The sequence below is a fragment of the Parasteatoda tepidariorum genome, chromosome 7, assembly GCF_043381705.1.
Source record: "Parasteatoda tepidariorum isolate YZ-2023 chromosome 7, CAS_Ptep_4.0, whole genome shotgun sequence".
Taxonomy (NCBI): domain Eukaryota; kingdom Metazoa; phylum Arthropoda; class Arachnida; order Araneae; family Theridiidae; genus Parasteatoda; species Parasteatoda tepidariorum.
The window spans coordinates 17,827,964-17,849,497 of NC_092210.1; the positions used below are offsets into that span (position 1 = coordinate 17,827,964).

The window sequence follows — 21,534 nt, forward strand, 5'->3', positions numbered from 1 at the left end:
TACTTGGATCAACTTCAACTAATTCAGCTTCAGTTTTGAATTTTTAAAATTAGTCAATACCCGATATAACAATCTTTAAAAGCATATTTTCTTATTTCTTTATTTTGCTAAAAAATGTTTTATCTTTAAATATTGATTATAATTATTATTCCTTAACATGAACTTTTCGATCTGGATCACTTTTTAAAAAAAATTAAATACCACTTTCAAAATGTTCAAAGCTTGCTTCGATAAATTTGGTGCCGAGACAAAGATTGTTTTCAATTGTCCTTGAGCGTAAATAATAAGTATTTCATCGTCAGGAATTTCAATTTCTACAAAGAATTTTCTTTTCAATAGTTAAATACTTACTGCTTCCAAATTGCACTAAGTTTACTTTTATAAATTAGGTGCTATGACCGTGATCAGTGGTCGAAAGTAGCACGCTACAAATAGCGAAACTACTGTAGTTGCTACTTTTTTCGTAGTTTGTAGTATAGCGTGTTACTTTTTCTTTTAAAAAAAGTAATGTAGTGAGTGGTGCGATACAAGAAAACAGTAGTTTGTAGTGATTTCTGGCAACTACTTTTAACGTTAGTTAAGGCCATCAAGAAACTACTTTTAACGTGCCATCAAGAAACAAGCAAGATTTGTGAAACTTTCATCCATTGCATAATTTTTTAAAACTAGACCACCATGTAGCAGCTGGGGTAGATGTCAAAACTTGACTTGAAAAATAAATTTTAGGAAATGGGGCCGATTTGTTTCGCAGAGCAATGACATTAGGTACAAAATCTGGGTTAGTATTGGCGAGTAAAATTCTGTCACTTTCTTCTTGAGCACATGATAATTTCAATCCCAAATACTTTGGATGCAGCATATAAGCTAGCAAATGATAATCAGTAACTGCCTGTTTAAATCTGTATGTCACTTCTTTTTTATAAACAGCTATAAGATTCTCTTTACTTAATTCATTTTTCAGTNTTTTCTTTTTAAAAAAGTAATGTAGTGAGTGGTGCGCTACAAGAAAACAGTAGTTTGTAGTGATTTCTGGCAACTACTTTTAACGTTAGTTAAGTAAAGAAATAAGATTTAAACACAGCTAATTTTTCGAATGTCATTGATACAATCCTTCGCAGGAAGAATTGTAATGAAACTTAATCAGAATGCCCTTGTGGCTGAGCAATAAGAATTACGTATTAATAATATTTAAACTAGCCGATATGGATACTGGCTAATTTATTACCTCTTCAAATGCTAATTCATTTACTCATGAAAACAACGACGACGTTACGACGGCGTTATTTCAATGCAGTTATTTTCTTTGTTAATTTCGGTGTGCTTTATTTCTTTAAGTTAATAAAAGAGCATTATACACAAGGTTGGCAAGTTTCTGCCGAGGTGGTTAAAACCTCTGGTAGAAACCGGTTAAAACTGGTATGGCAGAAACCCTTTGCTGCCACATTTGTGGCAGAAATTCAGAAAATGACATAAAGATAATTACTGAGATTGACATACAATGGATAATTCATAAAAAAAAACAATTAAATGTTGAACAAAGTACAATTTATTTACAAAATTATCACCATTCAAAATCAAATATCACATTGTTTGCACTCTGCAGTAATCTATAACAAAAGATAAGTTTTGATGCAGTTTCTAAACCTAAACAATTTCTCAATTTGCTATGCACGAACGAGAAATTTGAGAAGATTCTCTCAAGTCCAGCAGAACTAGCAGGTATTACCATCAAGAAACAAGCAAAATTTGTGAAACTTTCATCTATTGCATTTTTTTTAAACTGGACCACCATGTAGCAGCTGGGGTAGTTGTCAAAACTTGACTTGAAAAATAAATTTCAGGAAATGGGGCCGATTTGTTTTGCAAAACAATGACATAAGGTACGTCTGACATAAGATAAAATCTGGGTTAATATTGGCGAGTAAAATTCTGGCACTTTCTTCTTGAGCACATAATAATTTCAATCCCAAATACTTTGGATGTAGCATATAAGTTAGCAAATGATAATCAGTAACTGCCTGTTTAAATCTGTATGTCACTTCTTTTTTATAAACAGCTATAAGATTCTCTTTACTTAATTCATTTTTCAGTTTACTTAAACAAAATGCCATTAAGCAATTACTAGAACTAATATAGACTTTTTTTTAGTTTCTGCCAGTTTTTACCTGTTATAACCACTTTCTGCCACTGGCATGGTAAAAAGCAGTTTCTGCCGGTAAAAAGGCAACGCTGATTATACACATGCGAATTTTCAATTATTGATTATTTTCTAGCATTTCTTAAACTGATTATTCGCTGTCGAGAAAGACATAAAAAGTAAAGTTTAAAAGAACGAAATCGTAAGAAATGGTTTAGAATAACAAATTGGCTCATGTAAACATGAATAAATATTTTTTAAACTATCCCTTATGTTTAAATAAGCTAATTTTTTATTCCAAAATCGTTCCGAACATGGATGCAAATGAGATTTTCCAGCAAAATTCGTCTCCTAAAAGTAGTGACTACATTTCAAAAGTAGTTTGTAGTCACTACATTTAAAAAAATAGTTGTTGTAGCTGTAGTTAACTACATTTGTAATAAAATAGTTGTAGTTAACTGCAAAAATAATGTAGTTTTTCCAACCACTGACTGGGACTACTATTCTTCAATTGTGTTTAAACATGAATGACAAATATTCGATCATCGAAAACGTGAATTTCAATATAAATCTTTCTTCATAAAAACTAAATACTATTTTCAAACTGAGCGAATGTTGTCACCACGATTGTGTTTAATTGCTCGTATTTTCAAGAGGGTTTTATAAATATCTGGTTTAATATATGCGTTTTATAAATTTTAATTAGCAATGATATTTTACTTTATGCAAAAACTCCATATACTATGCCTATTCTGCAGCATTAGCAACGATAGTTTTACGTTATGCAAAAACTTTATTCTATTCTGTAGCATTAGCAACGATACTTTTGCTTTTAAAAATCTTTATATAGTATGTCTATTCTGTAGCAATAGAAGTAAAACACCAAATCAACTCGCATAAGAATAACTTGGGTGCCTACAAAAAAAGTGTGTTAATATATCCAAGATATCTTCGTATACTGTGTAATCTATCACAAGAATTCACAAGGGATTTGTTATAGATCTTTAATCTCACAAAGAAATACAATGCAATTCCCAAATGTTTTTCAACATTTAGGGAATACAAAATGAATAAATGAAATGGATGCTTTTATTGTATCACAAAAATAAATAAAATAAGTTTTCAAATCTGCAATCATAATATATTTGTAACATTTTATAAATAGACCATTAAATATAGTTATTGTAATGTTAGATTTTATACTCGATTGTTGCTAGTTCTAATTGTTGATCCAATTCTAATTCTAATCTTATTTAAAACTGCCAAATATAATTACTATAATGTTTTCCTTCAATCAATTAGCACTTATTTAAGTTTGGGACCGTTAATAAATTATGTCACAATCTTTTCAATAATTTTGACCCCTTCTCCCCTTTGTCACAAAGTGTTACCCCTTACGTACCCTTACCCCCTCTTGTCATATGTCACGCTGTATGACATAAATATATACTCGCAGTTCAGAAGAAAAAAACACCACCTTATAGATAATATTTAAAATTTTGTTTGAAATTTCGACTGTATGTTTAACTGATATAAGTGAGCATAACAAATATAATTACTATTTTAGTAATTACTATTAATTATTTTAATAATTACTATATTTGTAAACTTGTTTTGCTAAAAAAATATTAAGTTTGCGGATTTTTTAAAACTTTCATTCTAACCAAAATATAGGATGTCACGCACTTCCCTTGTCACAAACTGTCACTGTATCACAAACTCCCCTCCTCGTCAAGAGCGACACCATTTATAAATAGCCCCTTATTCCATACTGCGGAAAAAAGTACGGTCAAAACTAAAAGAATACGGTTAAATTTACCATGTTCCTGGCTCTATGGGAGCACCAAGAAGTTTAGGAATTTTTATCGAAGCGCATTGATAATAATTTTGATATAATAAATATGCTTTTATAATATGTGATAAGTTTAGTAAATGTGATAACATTTAGTAATTTTATCATTGGAGCATAATATAGAAATATGGAATAAAAACAATTTATTTTTCAAAAGTTACTTTTTTGTTTTTTTACTCAATGCGTGGAAATAAGAACTATAATTTCAAAATCCAGAATTTTTGGTAAACCGTTACCATATGAGAGAAAAAAATACCAAATGAATTGTTTAATTACCGTTTATTATGGATTTTAGTACCATAAATGTTATTACCATACAGTACGACTCCGAGAGATCTTCTCTAAAGTTGATTAAATATAGTCACTAAATTTATAAATTTTGTACTCAATTATTGTTTATTATAATTTATGTTATTCCAATATTTTTAAAAATCAACTGAGCACAGTTATTGTAATGTTAGATTTCGTAATTAGTACGGGCTAATTTGAATTTGAGTCGGTATCGTTAAAAATTAACAGCAATGAATGAGTGTAGCACTATTGTTAATGAACTTCAACAGTTAAATTTAACTGAAACGTTACTATTGCTGCGAGAAATAAAAATTAAAATTTAATTAAAAAAATAAAGTAAAAACCATGCGTAAGGCCTTTAATTAATGATTTTAGCCAGAATGGATCAAAGGGGCTTTCTAAATCAAAATGTTATTTCTCCCGCCTTCTACTTTAGAGATTCGTTACGCGTTATACTTACCTTAATTCAATAATTTCAAGTTAAAACTTATTCCAAGCACAAACATTGCTTTAAAAAATTCAAAATTGTCAAGGAACTTACATTCATAAATATTATTTTTTTTTAAAATATCATCAACGCTAAACTGTTTCAAAATTTATTTTTCTACTGCTTAACACAAAGTCATAAATTATTAAAATAGGTTACGTTGTTCACGTGGAGAGTTAATGATGTTTTTATCGGATTAATTTTTTACCGATCGAAATATCCGCCGTGAAGTTATGAGCTCGAGATGAATGTTATCTTTATTAGAAATTAAAATGAATTATGAGCTTATAATCAATACTAAATGATCCGTGATTCCTTAATGCATTATTCAAATTTTTATCAAAATGATGGTGTTACATTAAGATCTATTCTATTCATTCTATTTTTATTGTTAGCAATTACATTTTAAGCAATGGTTCAGTTGTCTATTTTTTTAGATGCGGTATGTCAGTCGAGACGTGATTATTTTTAATTATGAGTATTCTGTTGAATATTTTTACTGTTACAAGAATTTCATAGTATGTTTTAAAATGCTCGATTATTTGTCAAATTAAAATTCCTTCTACGATGTAAAAATTCTTTTGTATCCTATGTTCTAAAATGCTCAATTATCTGTCGAATTAAAATTCTTTCTACGTTGTAAAATATCTTTTTGTATCCTATGCCATTTTTTTTTGTATCCTATTTTTTGTCTCTGTCAAATTAAAATTCTTTCTGCGTTCTAAAATATTTTTTTGTATCCAATGCCCAAAAATGCTTTATTATCTGTCAAATTAAAGTTCCTTCGACGTTGTAAAATTTTTTTGTATCCTATGCTCTAAAATGCTCTATTATCTGAAATGCTCCTAACATGCTCTTTATTCAAAAAAATGCTCTTTGTCAAATTAAATTCCTTTCTACGATGTAAAAATTCTTTTCTATCCTATGCTTTAAAATGCTCAATTATCTGTCGAATTAAAAATCTTTCTACGTTGTAAAAATTTTTTTGTATCCTATGCTATTTTTTTTGTATCCTATTTTTTTGTTTCTGTCAAATTAAAATTCTTTCTACGTTCTAAATTATTTTTTTTGATCCTATTCCCCAAAAATGCTCTATTATCTGTCAAATTAAAGCTCCTTCGACGTTGTAAAATTTTTTGTATCCTATGCTGTAAAATGCTCTATTATCTGTCAAATTAAAATTCTGTCAACGCTGTAAATTTTTTTTGTATCCTATACCAGGAAATGCTCCATTATCGTGTCAAATTAAAATTCTTTCTACGATATAAAAATTCTTTTGTATCCTATTCTCTAAAATACTCTATTATTTGACAAATTAAAACTATTTCTACTTCGTAAAAATGTTTTTATGTCCTATGCTCTTAAATCTTCTATTATCTGTCAAATTAAAATTCTTTCTACGTTGTAAAACTTTCTTTGCATCCTATGCTCTAAAATGCTCTATTATTCTCTCAGACTATTAAATGATGCCCCATTATCTGTCAAATTACTACTGCTTCGAATTAAAGTAAGTGTATAATAATAAAAATTTCTAGCGTGATTTTGTTTTGAGGAGTGACTACATTTCAAANAAAAAATCCAAAATAATAACATTATTCTTATTTGAATTTTCCGATGCTTTTCCCCTTTTTCATGGAATCGCCCTACTCATATTGTTAAACACTTTTGCGGTTTCTAAAATTTCTGAGTTTGAAGTACTGTTTATCAAATGAAGATTGCTTCATATTCCTTTTTTTTTAAGTGTATAACTGCAATTTCCATCACGCGTAACTTTTACGGTACATTTTAAAATTATGCTCATACTGTTGAACATTTTTACTGTTCAAAAAGTTTTATCGTAAGCTTTATTATAGCCAAATTTTAATCTACGAATTGAAATTGAATTGTATTTTTAAAAAACTCTTTAAAAAAAGGTAAAATACAAAGAATTTAAAAATATTCATCTTAGATTTACTTCTATTTCCGATTTCCTTAGTATACACTATACACTATCTAATAACAATTTTCAAACATACGAAGTATAAAAATTTTATAAAAAAATCATAACTTTATATTTTCACAGATTACTGATTTTTATCTAAGTTTCCCTCATACATAATAAAGTTAAATTTATGGCTTATGATTATTTTTTAAAATTTTATTTGCATTTTATAAAAATAAATTTCCATCTTATTTACTTTCTTTTGAATTGCTTCAATTTTGTTAAGCTATATAAAGATTCGAGCGTCGAAATGAATTCGCTTAATTTAATGTTTATAGAAAAGAAAAACATATTTTTCCCTGGGGGGAAAAAACTGAAATAATATATATATATATATATATATATCCCGAACTCTGAAATAAATGCGTTTCCTTTAAAATTATTTTTAAAGAACCTAAACCTAAAATTTATCTAGATAAACAAACACTATTTTTCAAATTGCCATTATTTTAGATGGCATTTTAGTTTAGGTTTCATGCGAATTGGATTTGAACGGATTTACATTTCAATAAAAATATTTATTATTTGGAAGAGGATTTGTAAAAGGACGCTCTGACAAATAGAAATAGTATTTCAGAATTTTCAAAAACTTTGTTTTTGTTAACAGTGTTTTAAGCAATAAAAGAGGCGATTTTTCATTTATTTCTAACAGTAATTTTGATTAAATCAAATGATTTGCCTTTGCGTTTTGATTTCGATAACCAACTTACTAAAACGAATATTATGATATTTCCCCATTGTTTATTAGGATTGGTTTTATAAAAAAGGCACTGTCAAAAACTTATTTAAAAAATTAATTATTAAATTATATATAACATTTGTAATTGATTTAACACACGTATAATGATATATTTTCCATTGTTTCTTAAGATTTTATTTTATATAATTTTATTTTATAACCGTCGTTGAACAGCCGACCCAATCTTATGGGTTTTTGACTACTAATGTTCAATTCCGTAGCCTTGTAATTTTGAATCCAATTCAGAAGACAAGGAAGCTCCTGGATCGTGGAGGACTTTCTGATGGAGCTAACCCGCATTTGCGTTACATGGAGAGGAAGATCACGAGAACCTTCCACGGTTACCCTGACGGCAAGGGGACTCTAACCCATAAACCGTTTACCACTGAGGATATTTCACGTCAGCACTGTGGTCGGTGCAAGCCGGATGCGGAATTCATATCGACAGGGATTCGTACCCGGTTCGCCTAATTGGAAGGTGAACGCTCTATCCCCTGAGCCATCGCTCTTCTGTTTATTAAGATTGGATTTATAAGAAGCGCTGACAAAAATCTCATTTTAAACATTAATTATTGATTTATCTACAACATTAGCGATTTAATTCACACACGTATAATGTTATTTTCTTCACTGTTTATTAAGATTGGTTTTGCAAAAACGCTGTCAAAAACCTATTTTAAAAAGCAATTATTAAATTATATATAATATTAGCGATTGATTTCACACACGTATAATGATATTTTCTTCGTTGTTTATTAAGATTGGTTTTGCAAAAACGCTGTCAAAAAACCTATTTTAAAAAGCAATTATTAAATTATATATAACATTAGCGATTGATTTCACACACGTATAATGATATTTTCTTCGTTGTTTATTAAGATTGGTTTTTCAAAAACGCTGTCAAAAACCTATTTTAAAAAGCAATTATTAAATTATATATAACATTAGCGATTGATTTTACACACGTATAATGATATTTTCTTCATTGTTTATTAAGATTGGTTTTATAAAAAGCACTGAGCACTGTCAAAAATCGTAATTTGGAAATTTGTTATTAAATTTTGAACATTAGCGATTGATTTCATAAACGTATAATGTTATTTTCCCCATTGTTTATTAAGATTGGTTTTACAAAAGGCACTGTCAAGAACCTATTTAAAAAATTAATTATTAAATTTTATATTACATTAATGGCAGATTTCAAGCGGAGAAATGATTCTTATAAAATTACCACACGGTGTGGTACTGACATTTCTGTTAGAAAGGAAAAACCACAATTCTAGTAATAAAACCAAAATATATGATAATTGCATAATTCATTTGGTAAATTTACTGTTTATAATGTGTTTTGGTATGTGTTTTGGTAAATTTACTTCTGCTTTTCAAAATTATAGTTGTTATTACTACGATTTTAGTAAAAAATAAAAAATAAAAAGTAAATTTAATGAATAAATAGTTTTTAATGCCCTTCTTTAAGGTATCATGATAAAATTACCAAACAGTAAATTACAAAATTTTATCATATATTTTAAAACCCTATTTTAATGTTAATTTTACAAAAATCATTACCAAAACGCTCCGGTAAGAGTTACCCAACTTTTTTTATGTTCTCATTGAACGAAAACACGGTAAATTTTACCATATTTTGGTAATTTTGACTTTTATTTTAGTGTAAAAGTGACCATTGATAATGGATCAGAGTATTATAGGTGTTGTGCTTAAATATCAATTTTATCAGTTCTCAAGGTTTACTGTTATTATTGTATGCTATTTCAGTATTTCATGGGTTAAAACAAAACTTCTCTTAAAACAAATGATTAGAGTTTTCTGAACAATAGGTCGCAGAAAGTAAAATTGAAGCATATAATCGAGCAATTCAATTCCTTTTAAACTTGATTTTACCAGACTAAGTTTCAACTAAAATTGAAACACCTTTCAATTAAATATGTTATAAATATCACTGCAATTTTGCACGATATTGCGATTTTAAGTACCTATATTCAACTTCAACATTGGTCAAAGTTTCTGCATGTTGCTAGAGGATTAAAGGAGTAAATCATTTAAGGGGTAAATTGAAACTCGATTCGAAACAAGATCGGTGCATTAGATTTGAAGAAAACGTGACAGCAATGAGCAAACTTTTTCTTCACTAAAATCAGTTCCCAATGGTTAAACTTTTAGCATTTTTAACTGAAATATTCATGAAATTCAAATCTTGTTCTTTCTTTTGTTTTTGACTACTATGAATAATTTATTAGGTTGAAAATAAATGCTTTATAAATTTTATAAGTTGAAAATGTTTACAATGTATGTCTTTGCTTCATCACTCAAAAATACTTTGTTGGTTAAAATTTGTATTAATACTATTTCTAAGAGGCTGCTCGAGTATTGCATAAGTATTTAAAAGGAAGAATTTAAAAGACGATTTTACAGATGAAATTTTAAATTATGAAGTCAAACACAAAACGTACTCTCGGTGAATAAATTCAAATCTGTGATTTACGAATCAAAATGCTTCGTTTTTAATATGCTCGGATTTTAAAATGCTCGGATTTCGTATTTTTAAAATTCGACTTCTCAGGAACTATTCGACCGATTTTGCTAAAATGTCTTATTTTGTTATGTAAATTTACTTTCCTTAAAATGATATAAAAAACTGCAGACTTAGCAGTTACAAAGTTTTTTCAACTATTATTAAAAAAATAATAAATATTCACTAAAAGTTATTTTTTGTATGGAATTATTTTTGGATAAAATTTAATAATGTATGCAAACAACTTTTTAATTCACTTAAAAAGTTTTCGAGATGTGGCAAAAAATGAGATAAACATTAAGGGGTCCCAACTTTGGACCACTCTACTGATCAAACTTTTGGGATCATATTTCCTAGATATTTTCCCTTATATTTTGAAGATCATAAATCCGAATTAATGGAAAAAAAGGTACGTATAGTTAGAGAAAGTACGTTTTTGGGACTATTTCCGTAGCTTAAGAAATCATGTGCACTAATTAATTAGCATATTTGAGCTCACCCTCTTGAGCTACTGAGTTTGAGTCCAGGACGAGAAAATCCGATTGTTGTGATCAAAAGTTTTTCAGATTGGTCTATTTTTTATTTTTTTATTTTACTTGCTGTACATGTTTTTAGTTTGAAAGTATGCTTAAGAAGAAAACAGCAAACATTTAACAGCTATGAACAGCGTGCTTGTAAGTTTGTCTTAGTAACATTAACCACACTAACGTAATGAAAAAATACGAAGCATCTAAATTAATTGCTTCAAATCTTACATACGGGAGCTTACGAAAGCATGCATAAAATAGCAAAATATCCCTATTTATTAATAAAAATTCTTAAAATTAGATTATTTCTGTTAAAATTTATCTTTGGTAAATATAGTTAACAGTTAACATTTTAAGTAAGCATGTAGGGGGATTGATGTCAGAAATTTCCTAAAAGATGTTTGCGTATTATTTGAATGGCCCCTCACTTAGATTTTAACCTTTTGTTCCGATCTTTACAATTGTAAAGGCCTAAAAGTTTTGGAAGTTTTAAAAATAGTATTTCTTGAAATATCTGAATATTGATCATAAAGTAAAAATAATAAGCTTGCTTCTATATCAAGTTTCATTTTGATTGAAATATATCAAAGAATATCTGCTTTCTCTGAAATTTGTAATATGCTAAGTGCAGCAATAACTCAAACCTGAAATTCGAAGACGATGGATACTCTATATATCCTAATACTTAAAACTTTTACAGATGTATTTTTATATCCTTGTTTCCGCAGTCATTTCCAGTTAGCTGAGTTTATATCTTTTCCTGGAGGGTAAAAAAAAAAGAATGTAGAGTTAAAGAAAATCTGTCTTTAGCTCTGTTTCGTAAAAAAGTATTACCTTTTTGTTTTCTCTAAGGTTTTGTTCTGTCTTCGGTATGTTCCATTAGTTTTTATAAATCGCAAGAGAGACGAAGAGTAGGTAATTCGTTATTTTTTTGAAGAAAAAAAAAGCATGTTAGAGATTTGTTTTGAGATTTAATAACGCAAGTTTCGTATCATAAAATATTCATTGTAATAACTGCTGGGTTGAAGACAGAAATAATAATTCAGTATACATTTTTGCGATTACTGCCTTAAAGAAGGTGTAACTTGTCGGAATTGTATCAAAATTTAAGCTGCTGAAAAGTGTTTAAATTCTGTATATTTTATAACTTACAAGTTAGATTTTGCTCGTTTGAAATATTCAAAGTAAAATATTTTATTTCCCTAAAACAATTATGAGTAAGTATTTGTGTGTCAAAAAAATGCTTCTTATCATCGGACTTATCAATATAAAATTTAAAGAATTTCTTTTTTCAAAGTATTGTGAATTAGTATTCTTAACTGCAGTGATTAAATTTGTCTCATATATTCTTAAAAACTATTTAGAATATCTTCACGGAGAAAAAGTTCTGCTAAATTTAACGTGCTATATGGTAATAACATTTCTGATAAACACATATTTAAAAGAAAGAAAGAAAATTTTTGTCAATTCAAAATTCAAAATTTCGTTGATATAATAACGGTTTACCGGAAATTCTGGTTTTAAAACTATAGTTCTTATCACCACACTTTCGGAAAAAAAATACAAAATTTAAAAATAAATTTTACCGAGTAAATGGTTTTTGTGCCATGCTCTAAAGTATCATGATAAAACTACCAGATTTACATAATTTTATTACATATTATAAAATCATATTTTCTTGTTAATTTTTCTAAAATCGTTAGCAGAGCCACGATGGCTCAGAGGATAGAGCATGCACCTTCCAATAAGGCGAACCGGGTTCGAATCCCAGTCGATACGAATTCCGCATCCGACTTGCACTGACCACAGTGCTGACGTGAAATATTCTCAGTTGTAGACGGATCATGGGTTAGAGTCCCCTTTCCGTCAGGCTAACCGAGGGAGGTTCTCGTATTCTTCCTCTCCATGTAACGCAAATTCCATAAGAAAGTCCTCCACGAAGGCAAATTTCTTCCAATACTTGATCCAGAAGTTTCCTTGTCTTCTGGATTGGGTTCAAAATTACAAGTTGAACATTAGCAGTCGTAAACCAAAAAATTGGGTCGGCGTTTCAACGACGGTTATAAAATAAAATAAAATCGTTACCAAAGCGTTTCGGTAAAAAATGCCGAGTCTTTTAGTGTTTCAATAGAACTAAAAAATTTTACCGTATTTTGACAGTTTTGATGATATTTTTTTCCTCAGTAAACTCATACTTTTTTCTCTATATTAATAATATCTTCAATCTGCAAATTAATAATATTATTAAAATGGCTATAATTTACCACATTCTCCTTGGTAGGCAAGAGTGACTTCTCTCCTCTTGAGGCAGGATTGTCGATGCAAGTCACAGTCATTCTGATATGTATGACCATCAGTTCCACAAACTGGTTTAACGACTGTCTCACAAACTGGAGGACACTGGCAAGTTGCAATGCCGAATCGATCTATATCACATTCTTCATTAGGTCCACATTCTAAACTCTCACATGGATTGGCCCCTGGAATCGATTTCCAATCCTTCTTATAACAATGTATAACGCCATTATTCTTTTAGAAATAAAAATACATTGAGATTTTAAGATTTTCCCCCCGTTTACTGTAAAATAAGTTGAATACACATATCTTTACTTGCACCTAAAGATATTATTCGATTCAGTTTTAAAGATTAGCGATATTTGTTTTTAAATTGATGGTATCTGAAACATAGTTATACATTAAGACCGACAAATAATATTGCAATTATGAAGGGAAAAAAACTTTCATTAAAAACATAGTAATTTTGTACGTTCATAAATTCAAACTAAGTAGCAATTTTTTTTTAATTTCCTACCAGTTTAGATGTTATAAAGTACCTTTCTCTGATTCAAATGTATATAAAAATTTATGTAAAAATTTATATTATTCATATATTAGTCGCCTTTGGCTACTAGCGTGGTCACCTTTCAAAATTATCTTGCACAACATTTAAAATTATCTTGTAAACTTAAATGGTGAACAAGCCGAATGTACAGCACAACAGTGTTTATACTAGTCCCTTGATTTCAATTTTAAAATTTTTTCAGAGATGTTCGCGATATTGTCAAAGTTGAATACGCATTGAATTTTAGTAATAGAAATTTTAAATCTTCCCGGAAGTCATTAAATTGCAAAACCCACTACAAGTATGAGCTCTTAAAGTGTTAAAATTATTTCCCTCTCTGTTTGTCTTGAGATAAAATAGAAGCTCATCCCACTGCTCCATTGCGTGCTGTACTGCTTCCTCACGCACCTCTCGAGTCAGAAACTTAAGTATCGTATATATATACACCGAAGAGCCATTACATTATGACCACCCTTCTAATAACATGTAGGACCACCTTTAACCCTCAAAACTGCTAGCACCCGCCGTGGCATTGATTCCACAAGGTGCTGATAAGTAGTCTGAGGTATCTGGTACCAAGCGTTCACCAACTGGTCCTCCATTTCCCTCACATTGCGAGGGGATAGCATGGCAGCTTGAATTTGGCTTCCTAAGTAGGACCACAAATGCTCTATTGGAGTAAGGTCAGGTGAATTTGGGGGTCAAGACATGACTTGAAAATCACTGGAATGTTCCTCAATGATTCAACCCTTATGACATAGTGCATTATCCTGTTGGTAAACACCATCCCCTACAGAAAAACCTTTGCCATGAATGGGTGAACCTGGTCTGTAGCTATGTTCAAGTAGCTTACAGACGTCAGGGATTGTTCTATGAGGATTATGGGTCCTAATGTGCCCCATGAAAACATTGCTCCTAGTGGAGAAACCATGAAAACCTTGGCGAGCCTATTGTTATAGATAGAGGGTGGTCATAATGTAATGGCTCTTCGGTGTTTGTAGATAGATAGATAGTAAGATTATAGTGAACAGAACAATCATTCTTCTTCAAAATAGATATTAATAATTAAACGCTTGTGTTACCACTCTTTAATTTACTCAAAGAAATATGTTCTTCTGCGAAAAGACATTGTGGCTAAATAGGTAAGTGGTTTAGAATAATTACAGAGAATAATCTTACCAGCACTGCACTCTCCAGCATAAATAATTCGGATGCTCTTCCTAGCTTTACAAGCCTCCACACGCAGTTTGCATTCATTTGTGTATGTCTTCCCATCTGATCCGCATACAGGTCTGATGTCTGAACTGCAGGAAGAGGTACATCTACAAATTGGATTTCTGAGCTCATCTAACTGACAGACTTGAGATGATGGACAATCAACGCCCTCACACGGATCTGAAAATAAAATGACCACTCTTTACAAAACACTGACAAGAAATTTAGATTATTCGTTGAAAGAACTTATCTTTCAAAACTAGTTATCTAAATGGTAAATACCACCTCATGATCAATTTGCCTATAAGGAATATAACTACTGCATCAGAACTACCGGTTGGTATTCTTCATGATCAATTGATTGGCCTAGAATGCAGGTAACTGCAGCATTTTAACTTAGATTATTCTATAAAAAAGATTGGTCTTTCAAGACTAGTTATCTAGATGGTAAATATAGTTTGGTATCCTTCAGGAACTATTTATATAGAATGCGTGTACTTTCTTCACTTAAACTCAAATTATTGTTTAAAAAGAATGATCTTTTGAAATTAGTTATTTAAATGGTAAATACAGGTTGGTATCCTTGATGATTAATACGCAAAGTATATTTTTGAGGATACTGAAACAAAAATTACATTAAGATAAAGTAAAAAAAGTTTAGTATAGAATGAACTATTATTACAATTTTAGAAAATTTTGTTTAAAAAATTGTTTTCACATATAAGAAAAGTCTCTTGAAAGTATGTTGTGTTTTCTAAAATTTATATGTTATAAGGATAATTTTTTACTTTGTCTAAAAAACAGCACTTCAGATAACCGTTTTGTTCTACGAAAAGTAATTTTCTTTTTTTAGACAAAGTACTAAAGTTCGAGCAGTAAAAACCCTTATGCAAATATATTCCTTTACAGAAGAAGATATTCCTATTTCAGTTACACAGTAATAAACAAGCTCCTATTTCATAAAGTGGTTTATAAAAATATTTCCCGATCGTGATTTTTAAAGTTATTATTCTGCTAAATTAACCTACATCAAAAAGCTTTTTTGGACCTATTGAATCATATTGTGTAATCCTAAAATTGAATAAACACAGAGAAAACAATCTGGTTAACCCACCGTACTGTATAGAAATGTAACATTTCTGGTGAAAAAAGCAACAGCGTAAATCTGGTTTTAAAAACAAAATATCCGATATTTAAGACATTTAATTTGTAAATTTTCCTGTCATATGGTAGTGGTGAACCAAAAATTCTGGTTTTCAAAATTATAGTTCTTATTACCACACATTTAGTAAAAACTACAAAATTGAAAAGTAAAATTTAACCAAATGAATGGTTTTTATGCTAAAATTACCCCATTTGTCACATTTTATAAGTATCATTACCATTATAACCGAAATTTTTAATGTTCCCATAGAGCCAAATACAAGGTAAATTTTACCATATTCTGGTATTTTTACCATACTTTTTTTCTCAGTGTGCTATTGTATATTTTAATTAAGCAGTACAAAGTTCAAGTTAACACTTTAGTAAAATTAAAATAATTGAATTACATGTTTGAAAGTACTGTATAGTACATTCAAAATCATAAAAATTTTTTCTGAAATTTTTATGAACCTTTCCATGGCTATTACCTAAAAGGGAGACGGATTTACACTGTTAAAAGTTTTAGAACTTGTAAAACCACAATTTCGTTCATATTTGCTACTGTATGATACTAATCTAACCATGCTGTCATGATGTCATGGTCCCTGTATGATACTAATTTAAACCATGCTGTCATACTTCTTAAACTTATTAACACAATGATATGTTACAACTAGTAAGGAAACACTGTTCAATTTAAAACCTTATTAAGATTGTTGGAAATTTGCATCGTATTATAGTCATTTTGGTTCAACACTAAATCGATTTTCCTGAGAACTTGCATTAGTTAGACATTAATTCTTTCATATTTTTGAATAATAAAATTTACCTTTTGTCCACATATACTAGATTTATAACATTTAACACTAGCTTATGTCTTCTTTTGTTGAGAGTAGAGATTATGTCTTCTACTCCCTATAAATTCTAAGAGGTCACAGCTTAAATTCGCTGACCTCTTAGAATTTATTGGGAGTGGGAGAAATACGGAAATGGAACAGAAACACCCGTAATCAGTTCCACTTTGAATTCTTTAATCACCCCTGTAGGTCCACTAAAGTTAAGATTTAAAGAGATAGATTTCTTGACTGAAACCGCTTTGAAATAAAGCTCTTCTTGACAGAGCTTAGGACATTTAAGTTAATTGCAGTTGACCATTATAATGAAACTTCTAAATGTGTTGGGGGACAGCTATGCGAATCAGCTAGCTGTTCATCCCCAGTAATGAAATCGAATAAAATGCGTAGAGGTATAATATGCTTTTGTACTCATAGATAACTTTTGATTCACGGTATTTGAAGCCTAAATCTTTTGTTATTAAATGCACAAATCCAACAACGACAATGTTGCTTTTGATTTAAATAATTTTACAATTGTGTCTACTTTTTAAATATATCCCGTAATTCAGCTGGGCCAACTTTAAAAAAGTGGGAATTATTAAATATATTTGAAAAGTTTCTCTTAACCACAACGTGATTTGGTATTAGCGACACCGAATTATAGATAGTTGAAATGGATGAGTTAAAAAATGGCGAAGTTATCACTTTAAACGTTTTCTTTTTAATTGAATTAATTTGGCTTTAAATTAACAAAGGATTAATGATGATTTAATAAATGTTTCCATGACAACCGCGAAATATAAAAAAATTTAATTGCCTACATACTATAAAACATTTAGTGCATTTTAACACCAAATGAAGTAATTATTTTATACGAAAATTGCTGTAGTGCAATACCAGATATGATTCTTGATGAAATCAATCATCAATCTTGGTGTCATAGAATACCAGGAATATTTCCTGGCAATAATTTTATGCAAAGTAATTGCCATCATTTTTTATGCAGTAACACATAAGTTTATAATAAAAATAAGGTATAATACACATATGAATCAGTAAAATTGCCTTTATAGTGCAATTTAAAGTAAGAACAGCTAGTTTAGAATGTATACAGACACTAATTCCTAAAATAAAATTAATTTACGAATTTAACATAGCAAAAAATAAATATGTAGACGAACTCGAGTTAGGCTTAACAGAACAGAAGCTCTTATAATGATGGCAAAAACTCCGTTTTGCACGTAGATTAAACTCCTGTATATTTCCAATTCTTAAAGTTAATCTGTTATAATCATTACACTCCAAAATCGATCATTAATAAATTTTCGGACCACATTCCCTAATCTAATTTTCCATGCACATGAAGCTGAATTGGTCTGACTGTGTGTGTATATGTTTTTTTTTCTTCTGAACACTAAACAATTCTTTCTTAAACTAAAATTCAAAAGTATTTGTTAATCGTGTGACTAAGTGTTTTCGATTCTGTTTTTTTTCCTGTAACGAAAGGAGTGCAGGCAGTATTACAAAATTTTCTCATCACTATGTTGGATTAAGTGAAATATTTTTTTTTTTGCCTAGGTTGCGCCACATCTTAATGTAATTACACCATACATTTGAAATCACGGGCTCTATATGTTTTTCTTTAAGTGCCATTTAAATTACAACTTATTTCGCAGTATTTTCTGCTATTAAATAGCATGTTTATGTGATTCAACTAATATCCTTGTGGAAATAGTCACATCGATCACGTCAACCTTTATCTATGAAAAGGTACTCCAACATAGAATCGAGTTAACACGTCTTATATACTAGTGAATCGAAATCTTATTTTTGTAGTGGTAGACGCACTACAGTACTCCCCCACCAGAATTATATCTGTGATAGAATTCGATAAACGGATACCATTAGTTGATTCATTGCTGTTTTGTGATAAGCTGAGAGAGCTGTATTGAGATTACCGCCCTTTTAAATGCTGATCGTGAGAGCTGTATTAAGTTCACTGTCGTGGTTTCTCCAGTGTTGCCATTAGCAGTCGAGTGTATACAAGCTGACGCTGTGTGTGATCGAGACTGAGTAACAACAGCGAGAGGAGGTGGATAATGTCGCAGTCACAAGTAGCAAGTCAACTGTTCAATGTGGACCATCCATCTAAGTAGGCGTGTTTAAATCGAAGTTGCTAGTTTCTGCAAAGGTAGCGTGTTCACATCACGTACGAAGGTCACCAATATGGGGAGTGTCATGTCAACATTCCTCTATGAAAAGGTTCCCCAACATAGAATTAACATGTCTTATATACAAGTGAATTGGAATCTTATTTTTGTAGTGGTAGACGTACTACAATCCCTTTTATTTGCAAACTAAGTAATGAAATTAAGTTAATATTAACTATTCAAAATAAAATAACTTTTGGCAGTAGCATTTCAATATTAATCTAATCCCAATTAATTAAAACACTTTATGGTACAACGATATAGAGTTTTATTACAAATATGGAAACTAATCTAATTGGATAAAATCAAAACGAGTTTTATGAAGAAGCTGCACTAAAACCAAGAAATAAGGCGTAATTAATTAAGAAACATCGATAATAATGAGATCATGAAACTGAAAGAAGTTAATTATTTCATTAACACGAACTTGTTAATAAGGAAACTTAATTATTAAGAACGTGTTAAAATATCTATGAGCAAGCTAACAAATGACTGTTCGAAAGCGGTTTCTGTGTAAAAGAAATCTTTTGGCGATAAACTTTTATCACTTCTGGCAGATTGTCGCGTTAAGAAATCTTCCCTCTTTATAAGTTCTCAGAGAGAACGTGACAAAGAAAAGCTCTTCATTTAGTTCTTTTTTCCTGCATGAGTATTCTTAGATAGTATGTTTTTTTGTGATAAGTTGGCGAGCCAATACGGTATAAGGGATACAATAGAAAGGTTTGGCGATAGTTACTGACAAGGGATTTCCAAATTTGCTAGCCAATCTTTTGTTTATTTATCGATTCTTTTATGAAGTGTCACGATAATCTAAAAAGAATAACTTTTTATATTTTTTAGGTAAAGTAAAACAAAAGGCATTTTTTTTTGTCTTATGTTAAGAATATTTTATGATTATATTTTAGAATACATTGTTTTTTTTTAAAAAAAAAAGAAAGTAAGTAAAATATTCGTGAAAAAAACTAACTAAACTCAACTTTAAAATTATTATTTTCTGCTCAAAAGTAGCATTGATGTTTAGGAATTAAATGTAGAACGAATTTTACTTTCATTTTTCATGCTTAAAATGTAACTTAATATGTAAACATGACTAATGATACTTCTATATAGCATGGTCGTTAAAAGATATAGCCCTGAGATACGGGCTAGGTGCTTGGCCATGGTTGGATAGAGATGCTGTTGTATCAAAACTTAATATACTCTATAAAAAAATTTTACGCTAGCCGACAAAAAGGTTTCCAATAAAATAGAAATAGTTATAAGACATAGTTGTTTTGAAATATACAAGTATAAGACATGTAATACATAAGTACGAACTTAATATATCGTATTCTTTGCAAACAATGATCTTATGTCAGTCTTGGCACTAGTGATGATACTTGTACTAAATAAAATCTAGTTGTCTTATTAGATGTATTTTCATTTGCTTTGTACCTGTCACTGTTTTTCAGCTTAAAAACTGCCATTCTTTCTTTATTTTTAATTTTTTTCATTCTACGAACTGTATCATTAGCATAAGGCATACTGACTCATATGTATTAAATATCATTTTTTATTTATTCTATTAAAAGCTAATGGCAAGCAGTTATAATTTTGCGCAATCATGACGTATTTAATAAAAAGTACTATTTACATTTACATTATCATCAAATATATAAATTGCCAAAATGGTTCAAAGGTATAAATATTCGTATTTTACTATTTCTCTATCTCGATTAATTAATGCCACACAAGAAGAACTAATGCCACACAATGTTAAAAGACAAGTGTAATTTAAATATCTGCAAAATTATTAGCAATAGTGACCTATAGGCATTAATATTCATCTTTTACTGTTTCTGACTTCATTAATTAATGCCACACAAAGTAAATAAATAAAATAATGCCACGTAATATTAAGACAAGTTTCATTTAAATAATCGTAGATTAATATCAATTGTGGCTCATAGGTATTACTATTCATCTTTTACTGTTTTTGCCCCGATTAATTAATGCCATGCAATATTAAAAGATGATTGCTATTTAAAACTAATAGCGGTTGTGGCTCATACGTATTAAAATTCATCTTTTAATGTTTCAGATCTCGATCAATTAATGCCACGAAATGTTAAAGGCAAGAGTTGTCAAAATTATCATAAAATTAATAGCAATTGTGACTCATAGATATTAATGTTCATCCTTCTAAATTAATTTATGTCTCGCAATCTTGCATAAAATTAATTATGTTACGAAGCGTATTATTTACATTGCTGCTATGTCGATAGAAATAGTGGCTCAAGTGCATATAAATTCACTTTTTATTTCTAAATAGCCAAAAATAAACAACGCCATGCATTTAAAATAGAAACCAGTATATAATGAATACTCAAGAAGGGCAATACCAAACATGTTAAATGGCTTCCTAAACAACTAAATATGGGAAAAATGAAAAGTTAAACATTTTCATAATATTTTAGCTTAATAATCCAAATAAAACATTTTAATGAATTCTAGTTCCAAATACTTAACTATTCCATTACAATTAATGTTCAAAATTGAAGAAAATAGGAAAAGTGGTCCACGGGTCAAATGTTTATCAGATGTTATTTTTAGTTTATTCTGTCTTGAGAAATATAATGCTTCCGAATTAAAAATAAAAACAAAATGCTATACAAATGTTACGAAAATAGTATGAAACAAATACCTCAATAAGGATGATTCAAAATCATGAAATAAAATAAATAATATATGGATACCATTAG

General features: G+C 29.5%; 1 protein-coding gene across 1 annotated transcript in view; it reads right to left on the minus strand.

Annotated features, from left to right (window-relative positions):
- The window catches only part of LOC107441545 (agrin), a gene marked incomplete in the record, with an annotated part of 156,998 nt that overhangs the window by 102,694 nt on the left and 32,770 nt on the right, over window positions 1–21,534 (minus strand). Inside the window, 2 exon segments of the mRNA XM_071183122.1 lie at window positions 12,812–13,027; window positions 14,569–14,784. Of these exon segments, the coding sequence (XP_071039223.1) occupies window positions 12,812–13,027; window positions 14,569–14,784 (432 nt within the window).